The sequence below is a fragment of the Nerophis lumbriciformis genome, linkage group LG06 (assembly GCF_033978685.3).
Source record: "Nerophis lumbriciformis linkage group LG06, RoL_Nlum_v2.1, whole genome shotgun sequence".
Taxonomy (NCBI): Eukaryota; Metazoa; Chordata; class Actinopteri; order Syngnathiformes; family Syngnathidae; genus Nerophis; species Nerophis lumbriciformis.
This window is the reverse complement of record NC_084553.2, coordinates 34,918,451-34,938,679: the sequence shown is the minus strand read 5'-3', so window position 1 is coordinate 34,938,679 and position 20,229 is coordinate 34,918,451. Positions and strand designations below refer to the sequence as shown.

The window sequence follows — 20,229 nt, the reverse complement described above, 5'->3', positions numbered from 1 at the left end:
TCACTAGTTCCAGTTGCTTCAGCCTTGTTTTGTGCACATTTAGAGGCGTATTGGACCCAAAAAATGTCGATGTAAATCTGAATTTGAACAACTTTCACAATGATTTGGAGTGCTTGATGAAGTAGACATGAAATGTAGCTCTCCTTTGACCATGGTATATTTAACATATATAGCTAAGCAGAGTTGAAGTAAACAGCAATAAGGAACAAACTTTTCAGTCATCATTAATACCGCTGATATATCATGGCAAAAAACAAGTGTAACAAGCCGCTTCAGTACTGCCTTGTGTGGTTTAAAGGGGAACATTATCACAATTTCAGAAGGATTAAAACCATTAAAAATCAGTTCCCAGTGGCTTATTTTATTTTTCGAAGTTTTTTTCAAAATTTTACCCATCACGCAATATCCCTAAAAAAAGCTTCAAAGTGCCTGATTTTAACCATCGTTATATACACCCGTCCATTTTCCTGTGACATCACATAGTGATGCCAACACAAACAAACATGGCGCATAGAACAGCAAGCTATAGCGACATTAGCTCGGATTCAGACTCGGATTTCAGCGGTTTAAGCGATTCAACAGATTACGCATGTATTGAAACGGATGGTTGTAGTGTGGAGGCAGGTAGCGAAAACGAAATTGAAGAAGAAACTGAAGCTATTGAGCCATATCGGTTTGAACTGTATGCAAGCGAAACCGACGAAAACGACACGACAGCCAGCGACACGGGAGAAAGCGAGGACAAATTCGGCGATCGCCTTCCAACCAACGATTGGTATGTGTTTGTTTGGCATTAAAGGAAACTAACAGCTATGAACTAGGTTTACAGAATATGAAATACATTTGACAACAACATGCACTTTGAGAGTGCAGACAGCCCAATTTTCATCAATTATTATATTCTGTAGACATACCCTCATCCGCTCTCTTTTCCTGAAAGCTGATCTGTCCAGTTTTGGAGTTGATGTCAGCAGGCCAGGGAAGCTAGGGTCAATATTCTTCTCTTGATCATCTTCGGTGGCATAAGGGACGGTGTGAGCCAAGACATCCAGGGGGTTTAGCTCGCTAGTCTGCGGGAACAAACTGCCGCCATTGCTTGCCGTGCTACCGAGGTCCTTTGTCCCTGAATTGCTCACACACTCCGGCAGATTCAATGGGGGTCTGGCGGCAGATTTCTTTGACTTTATCGTTGGAAATGCATCTGCTTTGAGTGTCGCAGGATATCCACACATTCTTGCCATCTCTGTCGTAGCATAGCTTTCGTCGGTAAAGTGTACGGAACAAACGTCCAATTTCTTGTCACTTTCGCATCTTTGGGCCACTGGTGCAACTTGAATCCGTCCCTGTTCGTGTTGTTACACCCTCCGACAACACACCGACGAGGCATGATGTCTCCAAGGTACGGAAAACAGTCGAAAAAACGGAACATAACAGAGCTGATTTGACTCAGTGTTTGTAATGTGTTTGAGAAATGGATTGCTTCCCGATGTGACGTCACGTTGTGACGTCATCGCTCCGAGAGCGAATAATAGAAAGGCGTTTAATTCGCCAAAATTCACCCATTTAGAGTTCGGAAATCGGTTAAAAAAAAATATGGTCTTTTTTCTGCAACATCAAGGTATATATTGACGCTTACATAGGTCTGGTGATAATGTTCCCCTTTAAACAAAAACTACACTAGAATGTTTCCTACAGCCACGGTTGTTCAAAACAAAGTTTTTGACCCAGTGGCAATTAAGGACCCTGGTTGTTATGGTTTCATTAGTAGGTTTTGAATGAGCAAACAAGATCTAGAGGACTCAGACTTTTCAGTACACAACAATATAACAATTATACACACATACCTAACAAAATAATCCATGTTGGATTGATTGATATGGGAATTTATAGTTTTTGACCACAAAAGGCTTTTCAGAAAATACCTACCTACTGCCCAATCAAATGCTTCTCTGAGACCTTTTTTTAATAAAATTATTTCAAACTACTTGGGATGTTTGGTTGAGGCTGGAGGCTCATCTACATAATGTTTCCAAAAGTGTGGTTTTGTGAAGCTTTCTGAAAAAATCGGCCAGCGATCATACTTCTCTTGCACACTGATCGTTCCAAAATAGCCCTAAATACACAGGAAGCTCTGAGGCTTCCAACTCCCCTAATAAGATGAAATCAAATGTTTCATAAAGTTTGAATACAGGATTAGTAGCAGTAAATCTCTTACGGGCGGAAACACTGAGAAACTCTCCAAGTCCATTTTAACTGCAAATTGCTGGAATGTTGTTGTTTTTTTTGTTGTTTTTAAAGAAAACCAGATTTGACCGATCTGTAGAACTGTTCTGTGTCAGCAATGAACTCAATAGTTGACCTGCATATTTCAAAGGTAAACCACCAGTCTTCAGACAACAGTGAGTCCTACCAGGAGCGTTTATCACGTCTGGAGGGAGACAAAGAATCTCTCATTCTGCAGGTATGACCGCTTTTTACTGTATATTTTGTTTAAACTTACTCTTTTTTTTGCAAAGTCCAATTAACCCTGAACAAGAGTTGAGACAAACCAGGTAAAAGTGCAAAGTTAGCAAACAATGTTTTTCTATCAATGTTGCGTAACAATTGTGTGTCTGATTCATGGTCCAAGGAGTGGAAATAAAGCGCCACTGTAGGTTAAGTGCTGTTAAAACACTAACGTGTTTGTGCAGAGTGTAAGGTGAACTTTTAGGAATGGCTGAATAAGTGCATACCACAGACAGGTTAAGGCTAGAACACCGGAAAAGGAACTGTATGTGTGAATACAACTGCCCTGTTTGTTTACTTAGTTCTCACATAAAACATTCCTCTGGGAAATCTACTCCAATTGACTGGTACCGCCTGTGCTGTAACTCGCATGTTGTTCTTAAGTGCCCTTAATAGCTTCTTTGCCGAGTTACAATCAGCTTACATAAACCATTCTAACAATGCACAGGCCGCTTGCACTAAGGCACAACATGTCATTAGGTATAATGAAGAGGTTGACATTTCAACAAAAAATATGCACATTCACAGGATTAGTTGACTCGCAGTAATGTGAAACATGATGCATGTAGAACAATATTTTAAACAAAAAACAATTATGCAACACATGCATGCGACAGTGGAACTTCTAAAGTAGAACACAATTTATTATATTAAAACTGTGGCAAATAATAGAAACATAATCTTTTAAAACATGTTTTTAACAACCTGTATGCAGGTATTTTACAGTGCAGTAGGGAAGGGATGCATATTGCCCCATTCCTGGGTGGATCTCTCATTGTCCAATGCAGTCTGCTGAAAATGATGGAAAGCTCCACTCTACATAGCAACTGGCGCTATGGCCATAGTTGAAATTGCCACTAAACACATTTTAAGCTATTCAACACTGTACTGTCATGTGGCGGCTAAAGTGGATCGTGCAACCCCACAATTCGCCACGTTTCAATTGTCTGGTAAACCGCGACAAATGGGGCCGTCTGAATCTCCTTCTATTGTAAGTAATGTTTAGCTGTCACGGAAATCTAAAAGTAAGTTTATCTTACACTGAGCCAACACTTAAGGTTAAAGGTTTGCGTGTATTAAAACACATACAAACTTGATAGCACACCTAACGCTGATCAATCAATCAATCAATCAATCAATGTTTATTTATATAGCCCTAAATCACAAGTGTCTCAAAGGGCTGCACAAGCCACAACGACATCCTCGGTACAAAGCCCACATAAGGGCAAGGAAAAACTCACCCCAGTGGGACGTCGATGTGAATGACTATGAGAAACCTTGGAGAGAACCGCATATGTGGGTAACCCCCCCCCTCTAGGGGAGACCGAAAGCAATGGATGTCGAGTGGGTCTGACATAATATTGTGAGAGTCCAGTCCATAGTGGATCCAACATAATAGTAAGAGTCCAGTCCATAGTGGGGCCAGCAGGACACCATCCCGAGCGGAGACGGGTCAGCAGCGCAGAGATGTTCCCAGCCGATGCACAGGCGAGCGGTCCACCCCGGGTCCCGACTCTGGACAGCCAGCACTTCATCCATGGCCACCGGACCTGTGCCCCCCCCCCCCCCCCCGGCACTCTTTTACTATGAAGCCACGTTGATGTAACACGTGGCTTGGCATTGTCTTGCTGAAATAAGCAGGGGCGTCCATGGTAACGTTGCTTGGATGGTAACATATGTTGCTCCAAAACCTGTATGTACCTTTCAGCATTAATGGCGCTTTCACAGATACCCATGTCTTGGGCACTAATACACCCCCGTACCATCACAGATGCTGGCTTTTCAACTTTGCGCCTATAACAATCCGGATGGTTCTTTTCCTCTTTAGTCCAGACGACACGACGTCCACAGTTTCCAAAAACAATGTGGAATGTGGACTCAACAGACCACAGAAGACTTTTCCACTTTGTATCAGTCTATTTTAGATGAGCTCAGGCCCAGCGAAGCCGACGGTGTGTCTGGGTGTTGTTGATAAACGGTTTTTGCCTTGCATAGGAGAGTTTTAACTTGCACTTACAGATGTAGAGACCAACTGTAGTTACTGACAGTGGGTGTCTGAAGTGTTCCTGAGCCCATGTGGTGATATCCTTTACACACTGATGTCGCTTGTTGATGCAGTACAGCCTGAGAGATCGAAGGTCACGGGCTTAGCTGCTTACGTGCAGTGACTTCTCCAGATTCTCTGAACCCTTTGATGATATTACGGACCGTAGATGGTGAAATCCCTAAATTCCTTGCAATAGCTGGTTGAGAAAGGTTTTTCTTAAACTGTTCAACAATTTGCTCACGCATTTGTTGACAAAGTGGTGACCCTCGCCCCATCCTTGTTTGTGAATGACTGAGCATTTCATGGAATCTACTTTTATACCCAATCATGGCACCCACCTGTTCCCAATTTGCCTGTTCACCTGTGGGATGTACCAAATAAGTCTTTGATGAGCATTCCTCAACTTTATCAGTATTTATTGCCACCTTTCCCAACTTCTTTGTCACGTGTTGCTGGCATCAAATTCTAAAGTTAATGATTATTTGCAAAAAAAAAAATGTTTATCAGTTTGAACATCAAATATGTTGTCTTTGTAGCATATTCAACCGAATATGGGTTGAAAAGGATTTGCAAATCATTGTATTCCGTTTATATTTACATCTAACACAATTTCCCAACTCATATGGAAACGGGGTTTGTAAATGGTACACACAGTCTCAGTCGATCACCCATAACACTCCCACTATTAGTACATGGAACTAAATAGTTTGTACACTCTATTTAACATGTATTATTCATATCTTAGTAGTTCACACTATAAACCTAATTTTAATGATGATTAATTATGGAAGTATTATTGTAGCAAAATTATTTGCAAATTTGTGTATCTCAATCTGCGTGCGTGTAATCCAATTTGCATGCATGTGTACTAATTTGTGTGTCTGTATATCGATTCCAGTGTGTGCATTCCTTCACTGTGCCTACAATTAACACAATTCAAACCAATCAGAAACAATGTAAGGCGGGTCTTGGCGTCTCTCAGTTGTACGTTGTTTCTGACTGTTTTAAATTGTGTGGTTGGTTAAATGTAGGCACACCTCAGATACGCACACGCAGATTGGATTACACGCACGCAATTTTAAATGCGCTCGCTCAAATTGTACACGGCAGAAGTGTCGCAAAAATATTATGTAAAAAAAGACAGCCAATAGTTCCTGCTTCTTGCAGATCATAGATACAAACGCACAGATTGTATTATGTGTATGCACTTCTGAAAGCGAGCACAGACTGAGATACACATTTGCAATTAATTTTGCTACAATAAAACGTTCATAATTAATTAAGATGTAAAGAGTTGCGCTGCAGATGCGCCATGTGCTTCTCACTTTTTAACCGTAATAGTGTAAAAAAAAGAAGTAAACCACTATAATACTACAAAAAAGACTAATCAGAATCAGAATAAGAAATACTTTATTAATCCCCGAAGAGAAATTAAGATTTTCAACACAATCCCATTCAAGAGCAGACAAACATTACAGGGAGACAGAACAGGATCACTGACGGCCCTTACAAAAAGGTGAGAAACAGGTAAACGCTGGGGAGGGGGCCCCCCCGAGACCAAGGGAAAAAAACTCATATCCATAGCACACATAAGCATAAACATGTATCTTTGACAACAATTGTCAGATTATTTGAAATGTTTTGTTTCCTTATTTTTTGTTGCTACTGGTCCTCGTCCTCATGCCCTATTTTAATCCTTTGGTGCTTGCCAAACTAAGGTTGATGGATGGTCGGTGATCAGAGGTTTTAGAGGCATTTTTTTGCATGTGTGGTTCCACTGTTGCGGTGCTTTATTTCCTTAGGTCGGTGTGCTGACAGACCAAGTAGAGGCTCAGGAAGTAAAAATCAGCGACCTGCAGAGTTCAGTGGTGAAGCATCGACTCAAACTCAACGCCACAGAGGAGATGCTGCAACAGGTACAAGAACCGAGCTCTCCTGCTACTGGTTCAAACTTAAGACTTTTAGCAGAAGATAGGTTGTTCTATGAACATTCTAATGAGGGAGCTATAAGAGGACTTTGCTCTAGTCAAAATAGCTTCCTCCTGCAGATTCAATCTTTGCTAATACGTTTTACTCCCTGGGAAAACATTCCTAGCTGTAGATCACCTCGGCAACCCAAATATTTAGGATGCCCAGACTCATTCCAGGACAGTGTCTCAGGGTCTTTGCCTGGTTTCAGCTGGGCCCGACTGGTCTGTCTGGGCAGGTGATTAGAGCTGTGTGAGCCACACCCCTGTAACCTTTGAACACAAATAAGTCTGTGCATGCCCTCTGACTCTCTCATACAAAGACACGGGAGATTGGAAGGAAAGGAAAGGCTGACGAATGGCTTAAGAAAGGGAGGAAAAGCTGAAAAAGGTGGAGAGATGGGCGGGACGTAGGGTAGGGGTTGTGCTTCATAAAGAGAAAAAAATACTCCACTTGCAGTTATTTGCTCTTGACTTGAACTCCATAAAAGCACTATATGGAAAAGGATATATGACATTTAAATCTACATGAGCCTGGGAACCGTTTGCTACCATGCGGGAAAGACTTTGCTCTGCAGCAGGCAGACGTTAAAGTAGGATGAGCCAGGTAATATGCTGAATAAATTGTAACTTATACAAATACTCCTCTCTTCAACATGAACCTAATGATACAAGTGGCCTTGGGTGAGTCTGACATTTCGTGGTTAAATACCCTGTGCAGCGTTGTATGGGCACAGCGTATCAAAGGGCCAGGATTGCTTGTGACGTGGTCATTATGGAGCTTTGGACTTACTTTGGAGCTGTAATATTTTCCATGAAAAAGAAGCCTGGATTTTTTCCAAAGCTTTTGGGTTTTTTGTGCACTTTGGGAGATTCAACACCTGCCAGGAAAGAGCTAAATTAATGTAACAGTATTTATTTCTGTGTGGTCTCAGGATTGAGTTTGATTGGCATACGTTCAAACTAACAGCTTCATTAACTTCTTAGTTCAACTTGTTTTGCTGCTCTTTCTCAAGATGTTTTTGTCCCTTGTACCCCTGCCCTCTTTCTCTCCCCTCGCACCCTGCTGTGTACTTAGAGTGAGCTGTGGAATAGGCATTATAAATAGTGGTCATGGGTTGTGTATATTTAGCCGCTGAAACCAGTGGGTTTGTCCGAACAGCCCGTTAATACAGACCTTGTAGCTGGCTGTGCCTCATACTTAATGTCACCTTTAGGTCGTCATAGCGCCGTGTTGTGTGTGAGCATTCTGTGTTTGTTTTGCTCAGGCCTCCTTCTCACGTGTTTGCTCTACGACAGGAACTAGTACATAGGACGTCACTGGAGAAACAGAAGCTGAGTCTCATGGGGGAGGTGTCCTACCTGAAACTGAAGCTGGCAGACATGGAAGAGAAACCAGGCCAAGGGACAGAGAGGCAGCACAAAGCAGAGGTAGGGCCTTTCAAAAAGACAATACATATTGTTGAATACAGGTTTTAGTGAGATTCGAGCTTTAGTTTCATTTTAAGAGGTCATTGAGTTGTTGGAACTTTTTTGACTGGAGGACTTAATGCATAAATGAAAGTAAAGCAGCCTGTCGGACACATAACTTAATAGCTCGTTTTGTTTTTACTGAGTTGTATTTTCAAGGAAGAGAGAGTTTAGCTTTAATCCCCTGGGACACTTCTGTTTGGAGAACCTTTGAAAATTCAAGTTGCAGTCAGCCAAGAATGGCAAGGCGACACATGAAAACCTGTCCTGTAAAGAGGACCTTGAAGTCAGCTGCTGATTTTATGGAAGTCCATAAACACTCTCTGCACAGATGGGAGAGGAACATTCCCAAACAAACTCTGGCACGTGTTGCTCCTTGTCTCCATGAGGTTTAATTTGTGCTCCCCTTCAAAACCAAATTCCGTATTTTCCTAAAACCGTTGTGTCGGATTACTAGTGGACATTCTGGGCAATCGGTGGTCGCTATGAAACTGAGAAGTATTATAATCAGAACCAGACAGAATGCTGTAATGTTACTGTCAAAACATGGCCAGTCAAAGAGCCTTTGTGTCGCCAGGTGAAAATAGTTCAGGCATAGCAGGGTTGGCATGGTAGATGGTGCATGCAGCACATGTGGAGGTTTCACACAGACCGGATGATTTTGTTTCTGGAGGTTGGCAAAGACCTCAACTGCCATTATGTAGAGAGGAAGCTAATTACTTTTTAAAAGCATGTGAACAAAAGTGTGTTTGACATTCTAGCAGAAATAAATTGCATAGTTGATAATGATAGCAGACAGCAGTTCCTTTTTGTCCTTTTTGTCAGTGCACTTTCATCATCTGCACTTTCCCCTTGCAACATCTATTTGGAATCATGCAAGCAAAAATCATCTTTGAACACCTAATATGTGAATTATACTACACAAACACACACATAGCATGTGGAAGCTAACCCCTCCCTTAAGAGGCAGAAAGCTTCAGTTAAATTTAGCCATGTAGGCACTTCATATCATCTGTCATATCCTCTAGACTGGACCCCATGTGAGACTTCCTCAGCCCACAGTCCCGACATAGCTTGGTCGCTGTTTACAACTTTATTACAGACTACTGGAACAGAGTAGTAGATCATCTCTACAAAAAGTAGAAACTATTCACCTACTGTATTTACCAGTAACTATATCTAGAATGAAGCCTCTGAAGTTGAACGGTTTGTTGGTCATAGAGTTTTAGAGAAAAACTTTGGTTTTAAAGTCTAAAAACCAGAACAAAATCCTCAAGACCTTAACACAGCTCATTAGGCATTTAGGAGAATAAAAGTATTGTGTTTTACTGTTTTTCAATCATTTTGAATATGTCTAAGGTGTCCCGTTATAGGGTAGTATATTGGAAGTTTTCTTGGCCAAAATGTTGCCTTGATGTTAGAATTTTGATGGTTTAAAAGTGCTTTTAGAAAGCCCCACTGCCTTGCAGTTTCAATGCTAATGAGCTGTGTTTGTCTCCAACAGTGTGTGGCTGCAAGAAGCACTACTGTTGCACTTTATACACTTTTTACATATCTGCACATGCCCAATGTAACAGATGCCATAATGTATACCACAAACAACAACGTAACACTAAGGAGTAGGACAGGAGGACACAAATGTTAGCATGCAAACTAGATAGCACACCTAAAGCTGATCTACAACGCTCGTACACAAAGCATTTTGTCTCTTAAATGAGCAAAATACAAATCGTAATCCATTTAGCCTGTCTGTCTTTGTGAATATGCAGAATATATATTGTTCATGGAACGCTCCCAATAATGAAATGAGGAGATACAAATATAATCATTTAGTGCTCGCGCTGTGATTTATCGAGGCTTAAACTGTTCTGTAAGACATATATTATTTACTGCAATGTGCATTTGCTTGCAGCTGGATCATTCATTAGTTATGGTCAGCATCTCCCATACTGCACCTTCAGCGCACTAAAAAGTGGTTTCTGTTTTGGATCGCACTGCAGGACTGCTTTTAAAATGCCCAGGAAAAGTGGTTCTTGGTATAATTGTCAGCTGCATGTTTCAAAACAAAATGCCACTGGTAGGAGCATGACAACATGAATGTGGAGGGAAATTAGTTTCTCCATACTGACAGCCACGTAGTACACGCACAATCCTAATTTTAATAGGACCACTTTGACCACTTTGACACTTGTTATAAATGGTGCACACAGTCTCAGGAGATCACCCATAACACTCCCACTATTAGTACATGGAACTTAATAGTTTGTACACTCTATTTAGCACGTATTATCTATCCAGACCCATGTACCTAATTTTAATGACGATCAATTAAGACGTAAGGAGTTGCGCTGCAGATGCTAGCATTACAATCAATTTTCAACAGGTTATAGTGCGAGATTAGCCTATTTGCTGAAGAAAAATAAAATAATCGACTTCACAACGCTCACCTTTGTAGATGACTCAGAAATAGTTGGCAGAACTTTAGGCTTTATTTTAAGATGTGTTGCAAAGCCTGTAAGTTTTTTTGTGTATCTGTTACAAAGCCATCCTGATTACGAGAATTGACTCCGTCCTAGGCTGCCCACTAAACAGCATTGACAAGTTGGCCGACAGAAGGTTGTTGTCGAAGTTGGCGTCCATAATGTCCAATCCTTTCAACCCATTCACGACACTGTGAAGGCCCTAAGTAGCTCCTTCAGCATTAGACTGTCACATCCACAGTGCATGACGGAGCACTACTGGAGGTCCTTACTACCCACAGCATTAAGACTTTGCAACGCACTTATGTGATTACTGTGGTCTTTTTCTTGGTGTGCAATACGGATGTTAATGTTAAGAAAGTGTTTTTTGTTCATCTTTATATATATTAATAGTGCAATAGTGCTCAATATGTATTATACATTATCAATGTTTAGTATTTCATTACGTTTTACTTCTGTTACTGCATGTAAAAACGAGCACTGCAACCATTAAATGTCTCCCTTGTGGGATGAATAAAAAAATATCTATATATCTATTCGTTTATCCATCCATCCATCCATCCATCTGTCTTTATATGTCACATGACAATTCGGAAGTCGACCATGTCTAAGGACAGCAGAGGATAGTTGTGTATGTGTGTAAAAGGGACTGTACCATGTCTGTAAAATCAACATTGTTAACCTTTGCGATGATTTTGTCTGTCAAAATAAAGCAGACCAAGAAAAACAACTACAGTTCTATTGTGTACTAGTGTCTACCCAAAGTTGTGGAACAAATGAATGCTAGGAGAGACCAATTTTCTAAAGATGCGAAGAGAGGCAATTGTGGATTGCAAGCCTCAGCCAGAATTTGGATGGGAGGAATGTGGATTACAACCATTTTGTATTTTGTATCAGATATGTATTTCAGATCATCTGTCGCTGACCACATAGAGATAATGGCATCTCATACGATATTCTCCTCCAATTAGTGCCAGTTTTTCTACATAACGCTCCGTCACTTTGGTGTAAAGTTGCTCCCTGTGCAGTTGTACAGATTTTTTGTGGGGTTTTGGCGTCATTTGACGTTGACTTGTTCCAGATTTTTGACGTTTCAACCTTTACTCTCTTCAAGTCTATGGATGTTCTCGTTCATCCACGTCATTCTATTTTAGGTCATTCTATTTTAGGTCATTCTATCGATTACAACTGAATGTTCAGTTTGTCCTGTTCGAGCATTATCAGTTCATGCTCATAGACTAAGATCGGTCCGATAGAGTCTAGATGCTGGTGCCTAAGCCGCAACTATTCGTACGTACACAGGCATCCATCCATCCATTTTCTACCGCTTGTCCCTTGTGGGGTCACGGGGGGTCGCTGGAGCCTATCTCAGCTGCATTCGGGCGGTAGTCGGGGTACACCCTGGACAATTCGCCACCTCATCGCAAGGCCCGTACACAAGCAATGATGCTCTATTTACTTTTGACGAGAGATTGTCCTCCAAAATGGTTCGACATCTAGTTCCCGAACCAAATTGTGGCGTTGGTGAAACTCTACATATGGGCAGGGTCATCTAACTAGGGGTGGGTCAGAGACAGACGGTATCATGTCCAAGAGAGGGGAAGATTTTACTTGATGGATGTCATGGAAACCTAGAACTTTGACTTTTGAGGTTCAATTGTTTTAGACGGAGACAATGCAAATGCATTTTAATGAATTAACTGAAAAGCTTGAAAATGTAAATAAGATGTAACATAATGGGGTTCAACAGAACAGATAGACGTCTGTTTCTCATAAAAGATAACTCCACATGTCTTCTTTGAAACACTGTGGTATTAGGAACACAGACAAAAAATGGTCTAAAACATTGTTTTAATGTCTCTGTCTCCCTCACTGCATCCGGCAGAGCGTTGTCAATTTCATTAGTGAGCTGCAGGAGCAGATGTGCAGGTTTCAGAAGGAGATCAATAGCAAGATCCAGGAGAAAAAAGCCTCTGAGATCCCAGCTGACAGCGGCACACCAGCGCCCTGCCCCGCTCCCTCCAGGTCTCCTGAGGACTCGCACGCCAGCCACTCATGTAATGCAGCTACAGAGGTGAAGACTAAACTAGAAGAAGAGGAGAAACCTGCGGATGGACTTGATGAGAATAGCTCAGATGCAGAGCAGCTGCGATTCGATGGAGGAGAAAGTGTATGCACAGCCGGATGCATGACGTGTGATGGCGTGCACGGCATGCTCTGTCTCACTTTGGTGTGTGCGTGCAACCCTTTCACATCAAACCCTTTCACAGAAGCAGGACTCCATGTCGATTATCTGCTTAGAGATTGGGGTGTCGTCATTCATGCTGCATGCAAACAAAGTGTGTAGTGACAAAACAATGAACTGTTTTGTTTATAGCCACAAGCTTGAAAGATTCGTAGGCAACATTATTATTGTAACGAATTGTGTTCCAGGCTTTGCTGAGGGAGCTGAAGAGTCTCAAGGACAAGGTGGAACGCCTGGAAGATGAGAAGATAGAGTATGAGAAAAGACTGAAAGCCACCAAGGTAGAAAATGCTCTATGAAGAAAACAAAATTATTACTTTATTTCTAATTATTACCACTTTTGCTAACACTTAACTTTCCTAACTGCTTTCCAACCAATCAGAGGTGCCAGACAGTTAAGTGAGTCACTCTCATTTTATGCACACAAACACATGCACACACACTTGAGCTACTTCAAATATAGTGTAAGAATAGATTTAATAATAGCGTTCAGTAATCTACTACATTAACATTATACTTTCTGAGAACATATTTTCTTCATTCTCACTCTTTGCATGCATTTAAGCCTTCATATCTTTCCTTCACTCTGTTACTTTCATGTCATGCATTTTGTATGCATTAGATGTTTCATGGCCATAAAGTCAGAAAGCTTGTTCTGAGCAAAATTATGTTGGTAAAATAGGTCAAGTGTTAAAGAGGAACTGCACTTTTTTTGGAATTTTGCCTGTGGTTCACAATCATTATTAAAGACATGACAATGGACTGACTTTTTTTTTTAATGCATTCTAAATATTAAATAATCGTAAATAAAAGTCTGCTTACAGCAGGGCCAATGGGAGCCCCACTATTTTGCCTATAAAATCAAACAAATAGCCATTCAAAAAGCACCAACAATACTCCATTTACCTTTTGTGACTTGAATATTAAGCAACAGGGTATCTGCGGGGTCTTAAAAAGTCTAATATTCTCCTAAAATCTCATAAAAGGGCTTAAATATGATTTTTAAAGGTCTTAAAAATCTATTGACGTTACTTTTATTTAAAACATGCATAAACTTCAGTCTCGCTTTGAAATGTTTTGATTTTTGAGGACGTTATAACGTAACTACCTACTCAGTGGCCTAGTGGTTAGTGTGTCCGCCCTGAGATCGGTAGGTTGTGAGTTCAAACCCCGGCCGAGTCATACCAAAGACTATAAAAATGGGACCCATTACCTCCCTGCTTGGCACTCAGCATCAAGGGTTGGAATTGGGGGTTAAATCACCAAAAATGATTCCCGGGCGCAGGCACCGCTGCTGCCCACTGCTCCTCTCACCTCCCAGGGGGTGATCAAAGGTGATGGGTCAAATGCAGAGAATAATCTCTTGCCACACCTAGTGTGTGTGTGACAATCATTGGTACTTTAACTTTAACTTTTTAAACTACACAGCGGAACTAACTGTGCTGCCCGGTCAGAATTGATCGAACACAACCAGCTATTGCTGACTTCCAATCACATCTTGGTTTACAACAGAGAGGTTTCTGGTGTTTTTAGTTAGGTTAAGCATTTTATTCCAATGTGAAAGAGCTGTGAATAAATTCATATATTTTGCAAGTAATTCCGGGCCTCCAATTATTCCTTCAAGTCTTTTGTACTTTGTTGCCTGTATCGATGTGAAATGGGTCTTAAATTGTATTCATTATGCTCTTAAAAAAAGTCTTAAATTTGGCTTGTTGAAACCTGCAGAGACCCTGAGCAAGTATTAGTGATATTGTTATTATAAGCGCTAACGCAGATGAACTATTTATAGCGGCGCTGTGATCACAAACTTGTGTGCCTTTGATTACATCATCGAGTGGTCCGCTGCTTCCTCGCTTCCTTACTCCCTGTAAGTTTATTTTTTATCATAAATCATGCATCTCACCTGCACAGACGATGTCTGAGTTGGTATCCCGACAAGTTTGTAAATTTTGACAGCAATTTAGAACCCGAAAGTGGCGAGGATGAAACCCCCTTTTTTCGCGAGGATTAGGAGTCATTCTTTATCTAAATATATGAACATCCTTGCAGTCGGCATCCTAGTGAGAGTAGACCTAGTACAGAAAGTGATGTTTTATTATGTTTGTTGGCATCTCATCTCGTCGTGAGGCGTTCACATCATGTAAATAAAACCTCAATGGAAGTGTTTGGATGTTTTTCTAAGGGATCTGAATGCGGATTTGCGCGGCAGACTTTTGATCGCATTTATTTAATATTGAGAATGGAAAAAAACAACAACAAAAACATCCTTCGTCATGTAATAATGATTGTGAATGACAGGCAAAATGAAATAAAAAATTCAGTTCCCCTTTAAAAAAGTTGTTGATTTTTCTGAATATAGATATCATGATGCTACGGTATGCATTATTTCAGACTCATTTGTTGGGATATTGCATCAGAATATCATGTCAATTTCACTTCAGTCACTCACTAGCTAAAACTAGAAATGCATGGTTTTAGCAGACCACAAACTACTCCACCAGGTAATACCCAGTTGTTTATGATCCTGATTACAATAAGTTCACTAAAGTTGTTTAAACTATACCAACAGGTTGCAAAAATAAAGTTTATTTTTTTAATGACACACTATGAGATAGCCACTAGACCACCTGCTCAGTGGTTTAGTGGTTAGAGTGTCCGCCCTGAGATCAGTAGTTCGTGAGTTCAAACCCTGGCCGAGTCATACCAAATACTATAAAAATTGGACCCATTACCTCCCTGCTTGGCACTCAGCATCAAGGTTTGGAATTGGGGGTTAAATCACCAAAATGATTCCCAGGTGCAGCCACCGCTGCTGCTCACTGCTCCCCTCACCTCCCAGGGGGTGATCAAGGGTGATGGGTCAAATGCTGACTATAATCTCACCACACCTCGTGTGTGTGTGACAATCATTGGTACTTTAACTTTTTATAAAGAGATACAATTTTTGTCAAGTAATGTTGCAAACACGCAACTTTAATGTGACCCACATTAGGTCTACGTGAAAATGTGTCACCCTTGCCTGTTCCCTAGTGCGATACCCCCTGTATTTGTTTTACTTATTCTGCACTCGCATGTTCTTGTTGTAGTACCGAAAGACTAGCTGTATAAGTCGGCTTTTACACTGCTTAAGCTTACAATTACGACTGTGTCTGTTGCATACCCAGGTGGAGATCAGCGGCCTTCAACAGCGTCTCCTCAGTAAGGACGCGGAGATTGAGAGCTTGCACACTCAGCTGCTGGCGAGACCACCACTCTCCACTGAGAGCTCTGAGAGAGGTAAGCACAACATCCAGCTTCAGACTGGCAGCACCTGTGGGTTATTCAGCATAATAGAGCCTTTTGCATTTAGCAGTTTTAGATTATGTCTACTTTCTTTCTTAGAAAATCAATTCAGGAAGAGGCTAACCACATTTTAAGCTTTTCAGTATTATAAAAACACGTAGTAGGGTTTTGGCAGCCATAAAGGCCAAGATGGCTTTCCAGCACACGATGCCTTTTTGGCGTTCTGAATGATTGAGTGTCCTCACTCTTTTGCAAACAACTAGTGGTTATAATCGACGTCTTATTGGGGTTGTGAGTTTTTCCTTGCCCTTATGTGGGCCCTGTACCGCGGATGTCGTTGTGGCTTGTGCAGCCCTTCGAGACACTTGTGATTTGGGGCTATATAAATAAACAATGATTGATTGATTGATAATGCTACTTTAAAAGTTAAAGGCCACAAAGCTCGTACACTTTGGGATTTGATCATTATTTGGGGGTAAAATATGCCTGAAAATGGCCAAAAATGAGGTTCAATGATATTTTTACTTTTAATAAAACTTTTTTTTATTTGTCATTTCCATTACATATTTATGTGGTTCTCTTTACTTTTAGATATTTGTGTGATATCTATAGAAACAAAAATCACCAGAATAACTCATTTCTTATGAGTAGTGCTATTAATGTCACATGCTTGCATAGTTGCTGGCTGTGTGATCCCAAAATGCAGAGACGGAAGGTGAGGTGCAATTAACAAGTCCTTTCAATTAGGGACAGTGCAGGAACACAAGTTAAAGGAGCAAACAAACAGTTAGTACACAAAGCACAAAGCAACAATAGAAAATGAACCAGTGTCAAGAGGCAGGCGACCCTGGTAGATAAATCCTTCTGATTGGCAATCAGGGACAGGTGAGGAGGATAGTGTTTAAATGCAGAGGTACTGTCACTGTAAGACAAACCAAAACAGAAAGCATATAGGAATAAACAATAAACAAAGGAAAACAGCAACAAAAAACGGTCGCAGATCGTGACAGTTTAACAGTTATAATTTTCAACAGGTAGCCAAGGTTTGATTTCGATTAAAATGTATTGGATAGCATTCATTTTTTATTTATATTAACAAAGAAACTCAAGAAAGAAGGAAATATATGTGCAATCAATGTGTTTATTAACCACCCTTAAAGGCCTTCTGAAACCCACTACTACCGACCACGCAGTCTGATAGTTTATATATCAATGATGAAATCTTAACATTGCAACACATGCCAATACGGCCGGGTTAGCTTACTAAAGTGCAATTTTAAATTTTGCGCAAAATATCCTGCTGAAAACGTCTCGGTATGATGACGTCAGCGCATGACGTCACGGATTGTGGAGGACATTTTGGGACAGCATGGTGGCCAGCTATTAAGTCGTCTGTTTTAATCGCAAAATTCCACAGTATTCTGGACATCTGTGTTGGTGAATCTTTTGCAATTTGTTCAATGAACAATGGAGACAGCAAAGAAGAAAGCTGTAGGTGGGAAGCGGTGTATTGGGGCCGACTGCAGCAACACAAACACAGCCGGTGTTTCATTGTTTACATTCCCGGAAGATGACAGTCAAGCTTTACCATTGGCCTGTGGAGAACTGGGACAACAGAGACTCTTACCAGGAGGACTTTGAGTTGGATACGCAGACGCGGTACCGTGAGTACGCAGCTGATGCTTCCAAACATTTGATCGCTTGCCCGTACGTGCGTGCCGCTATGTGCATGTCACGTACGTAACTTTGAGGACTTTGGGGAAATATATGTGCTGTATGAACTTTAGGGAGGTGAACGGTACTTTGGGCTGTGGGATTGAGTGTGTTGTGCAGGTGTTTGAGTTGTATTGGCCGGTTATATAGACGGGAGGGGGGAGGTGTTTGTTATGCGGGATTAATTTGTGGCATATTAAATATAAGCCTGTTTGTGTTGTGGCTAATAGAGTATATATATGTCTTGTGTTTATTTACTGTTTTAGTCATTCCCAGCTGAATATCAGGTCCCACCCGCCTCTCACAGCATCTTCCCTATCTGAATCGCTCCCACTGCCCTCTAGTCCTTCACTCTCACTTTCCTCATCCACAAATCTTTCATCCTCGCTCAAATTAATGGGGAAATCGTCGCTTTCTCGGTCCGAATCGCTCTCGCTGCTGGTGGCCATGATTGTAAACAATGTGCGGATGTGAGGAGCTCCACAACCTGTGACGTCACGCGCACATCGTCTGCTACTTCCGGTACAGGCAAGGCTTTTTAATCAGCGACCAAAAGTTGCGAACTTTATCGTCGATGTTCTCTACTAAATCCTTTCATCAAAAATAGTGCAATATCGCGAAATGATCAAGTATGACACATAGAATGGACCTGCTATCCCCGTTTAAATAAGACAATCGCATTCCAGTAGGCCTTTAATGTTTTAATGTTTAATGTTTTTCAAAACAAACATTTAATCACATTAATGTGGATCGTTTACTCCTTTTGTGTTGTTAATGTGGTAATTTAAGATAGAAGTGCTTGGAGAAAAGAAAGAGTATGAATAGTACTTAATGTCGGTCAACTGTTTTTGGGTTTTTTTTCTCTCAAATTACGCATCAAAGAGAGCGAACCTACAGTTTGACGACATATTAACTTGTTAGCTTCTGCAGCTGCCACTACCGCATCAACTTCCCATTTGCACGTGCACAACTGTAACACTACTTCGACAAACTACCAGAATTGCATTGCAAGAGACACTTTTTTCGTCATTCCCCAGATGGGTTGATTGTGTTAACATTTTAATCAGATTAATAATAATGGTGGATTAGTCCGTACTAATGCGTTAATTTAGACAGCCCTACTTATTAACAAACTATTTTCTGTTTAAACCAAAAAAAACTGTGGTTAAAATTATTTGGCTAGCATTTGAAAAACATCCTGTATGGGAAACCAGGAATTGTTAAAAGAAAGGGTTAGTCATAACAAGACAAATTCAAAAATAGTTTTTTCAGGTACGAAACTAAAATATTTTCATCACAAATAATTTTTGCCAAGTGTCCATTGTACTGTAACTACAACAGTTACAGTTACATAATCTCAAATATACGTTTCTCCAGTTTAATTTGATGTGTTGCATTAGTGCTAGCTTTAAAGTTAAACTTTTTTTTTTTTTGCTTTGTTTTGTTAACATGTTCAAAAATAAATAAATACAAAGATGTCATGACATTATTAAGAAAAGGGAAAAACATGACAATATTTTCTTATTTAAAAAAAAAAAAACCAAAAAAACCAGTCACACTTTTTACCAGAATAAAGTAGTAATATTTTGATGATATATACTTCTATATGTAACCATATTTATTATGTTTAATGTACTAGTGCTATTAGTAAATATTCATCGATATTACTTGATAATAATGTGTCTAGAGAGACTGCTTGCTGCCTTTGCGTTTTTGTGCAATAATCCCGATGCCTTTTTCGACGTCATTGTCTTTTTTTTTCAATGTTAATACCCTTCAGTTCAGTTCAGTTCAGTTTATTTCTAACATGCATACAATACAATGTAATGCATCACACAATTCCAGTTGTTTCATTACAGCACGTCCGAAAAGGAGTAGGAAGAAGCAGAGTTTATTTAATCCTACCCCTTTTCATACCATAGCAATTTTATCCAATTTCCTTGTTCTCTGTAACATAACAGTGAACAAATGAATAATAATTAAATAATATACCATAGTAAGCAAACACATATTAAATACATAAATAATCTTTGTCTCAATAAAAAAATAAAATGTAATTAAAGCAATTAACACATTTAGGTGAAATGCTCTTGGCACTTTGCTTTCTATCCAGGTTTCCACAAAAATGATCTCAAATAAAGTAATTTCTGGTGAAAGGCTAAGATATTCCTGCAGGTTTGAGGATGATGAGTTAAGAAATGCAGCAGACAGGGTCAGAATCCACCACAGGAGTCAAAATAACAATTAAAAATGGTGTTTCTCTTAATAGACGAGGAGCTGCAAAGACTTAAGAGTGACATTAAATCCTTGGAAGCGGCCCATGATGAAAAGGTAAGTCAACATATCTTTGTGCCATTAAATCCAACATATTGTGGGAAGTTAGCCTGCATATGGAGGAGATATCATCATTTCTAGATGTTGTCATTGCTCACAAGCACCGCCCACCATCCAATTATAGTACAGACTTGCTTTTGTATTCCACCCTCCCTGAGAATCTTTTAAAGCCCTGCTGCATGGTGT

At 40.4% G+C, this 20,229-nt stretch overlaps 1 protein-coding gene across 3 annotated transcripts in view; it reads left to right on the top strand.

Moving 5' to 3' along the window:
* The window catches only part of ppfibp2a (PPFIA binding protein 2a), a 44,239-nt gene that overhangs the window by 3,459 nt on the left and 20,551 nt on the right, over positions 1–20,229 (top strand). For 2 of the 3 annotated variants that reach the window (XM_061964205.2, XM_061964204.2), the window contains exons 2-7: positions 2,375–2,461; positions 6,355–6,468; positions 7,819–7,950; positions 12,903–12,995; positions 15,879–15,990; positions 19,979–20,040. In XM_061964205.2, coding sequence (XP_061820189.1) covers positions 2,375–2,461; positions 6,355–6,468; positions 7,819–7,950; positions 12,903–12,995; positions 15,879–15,990; positions 19,979–20,040 — 600 coding nt within the window. Of the gene's footprint in view, positions 1–2,374; positions 2,462–6,354; positions 6,469–6,985; positions 7,127–7,818; positions 7,951–12,902; positions 12,996–15,878; positions 15,991–19,978; positions 20,041–20,229 lie in introns of those variants that run through there. The other variant, XM_061964206.2, reaches the window with a different exon arrangement.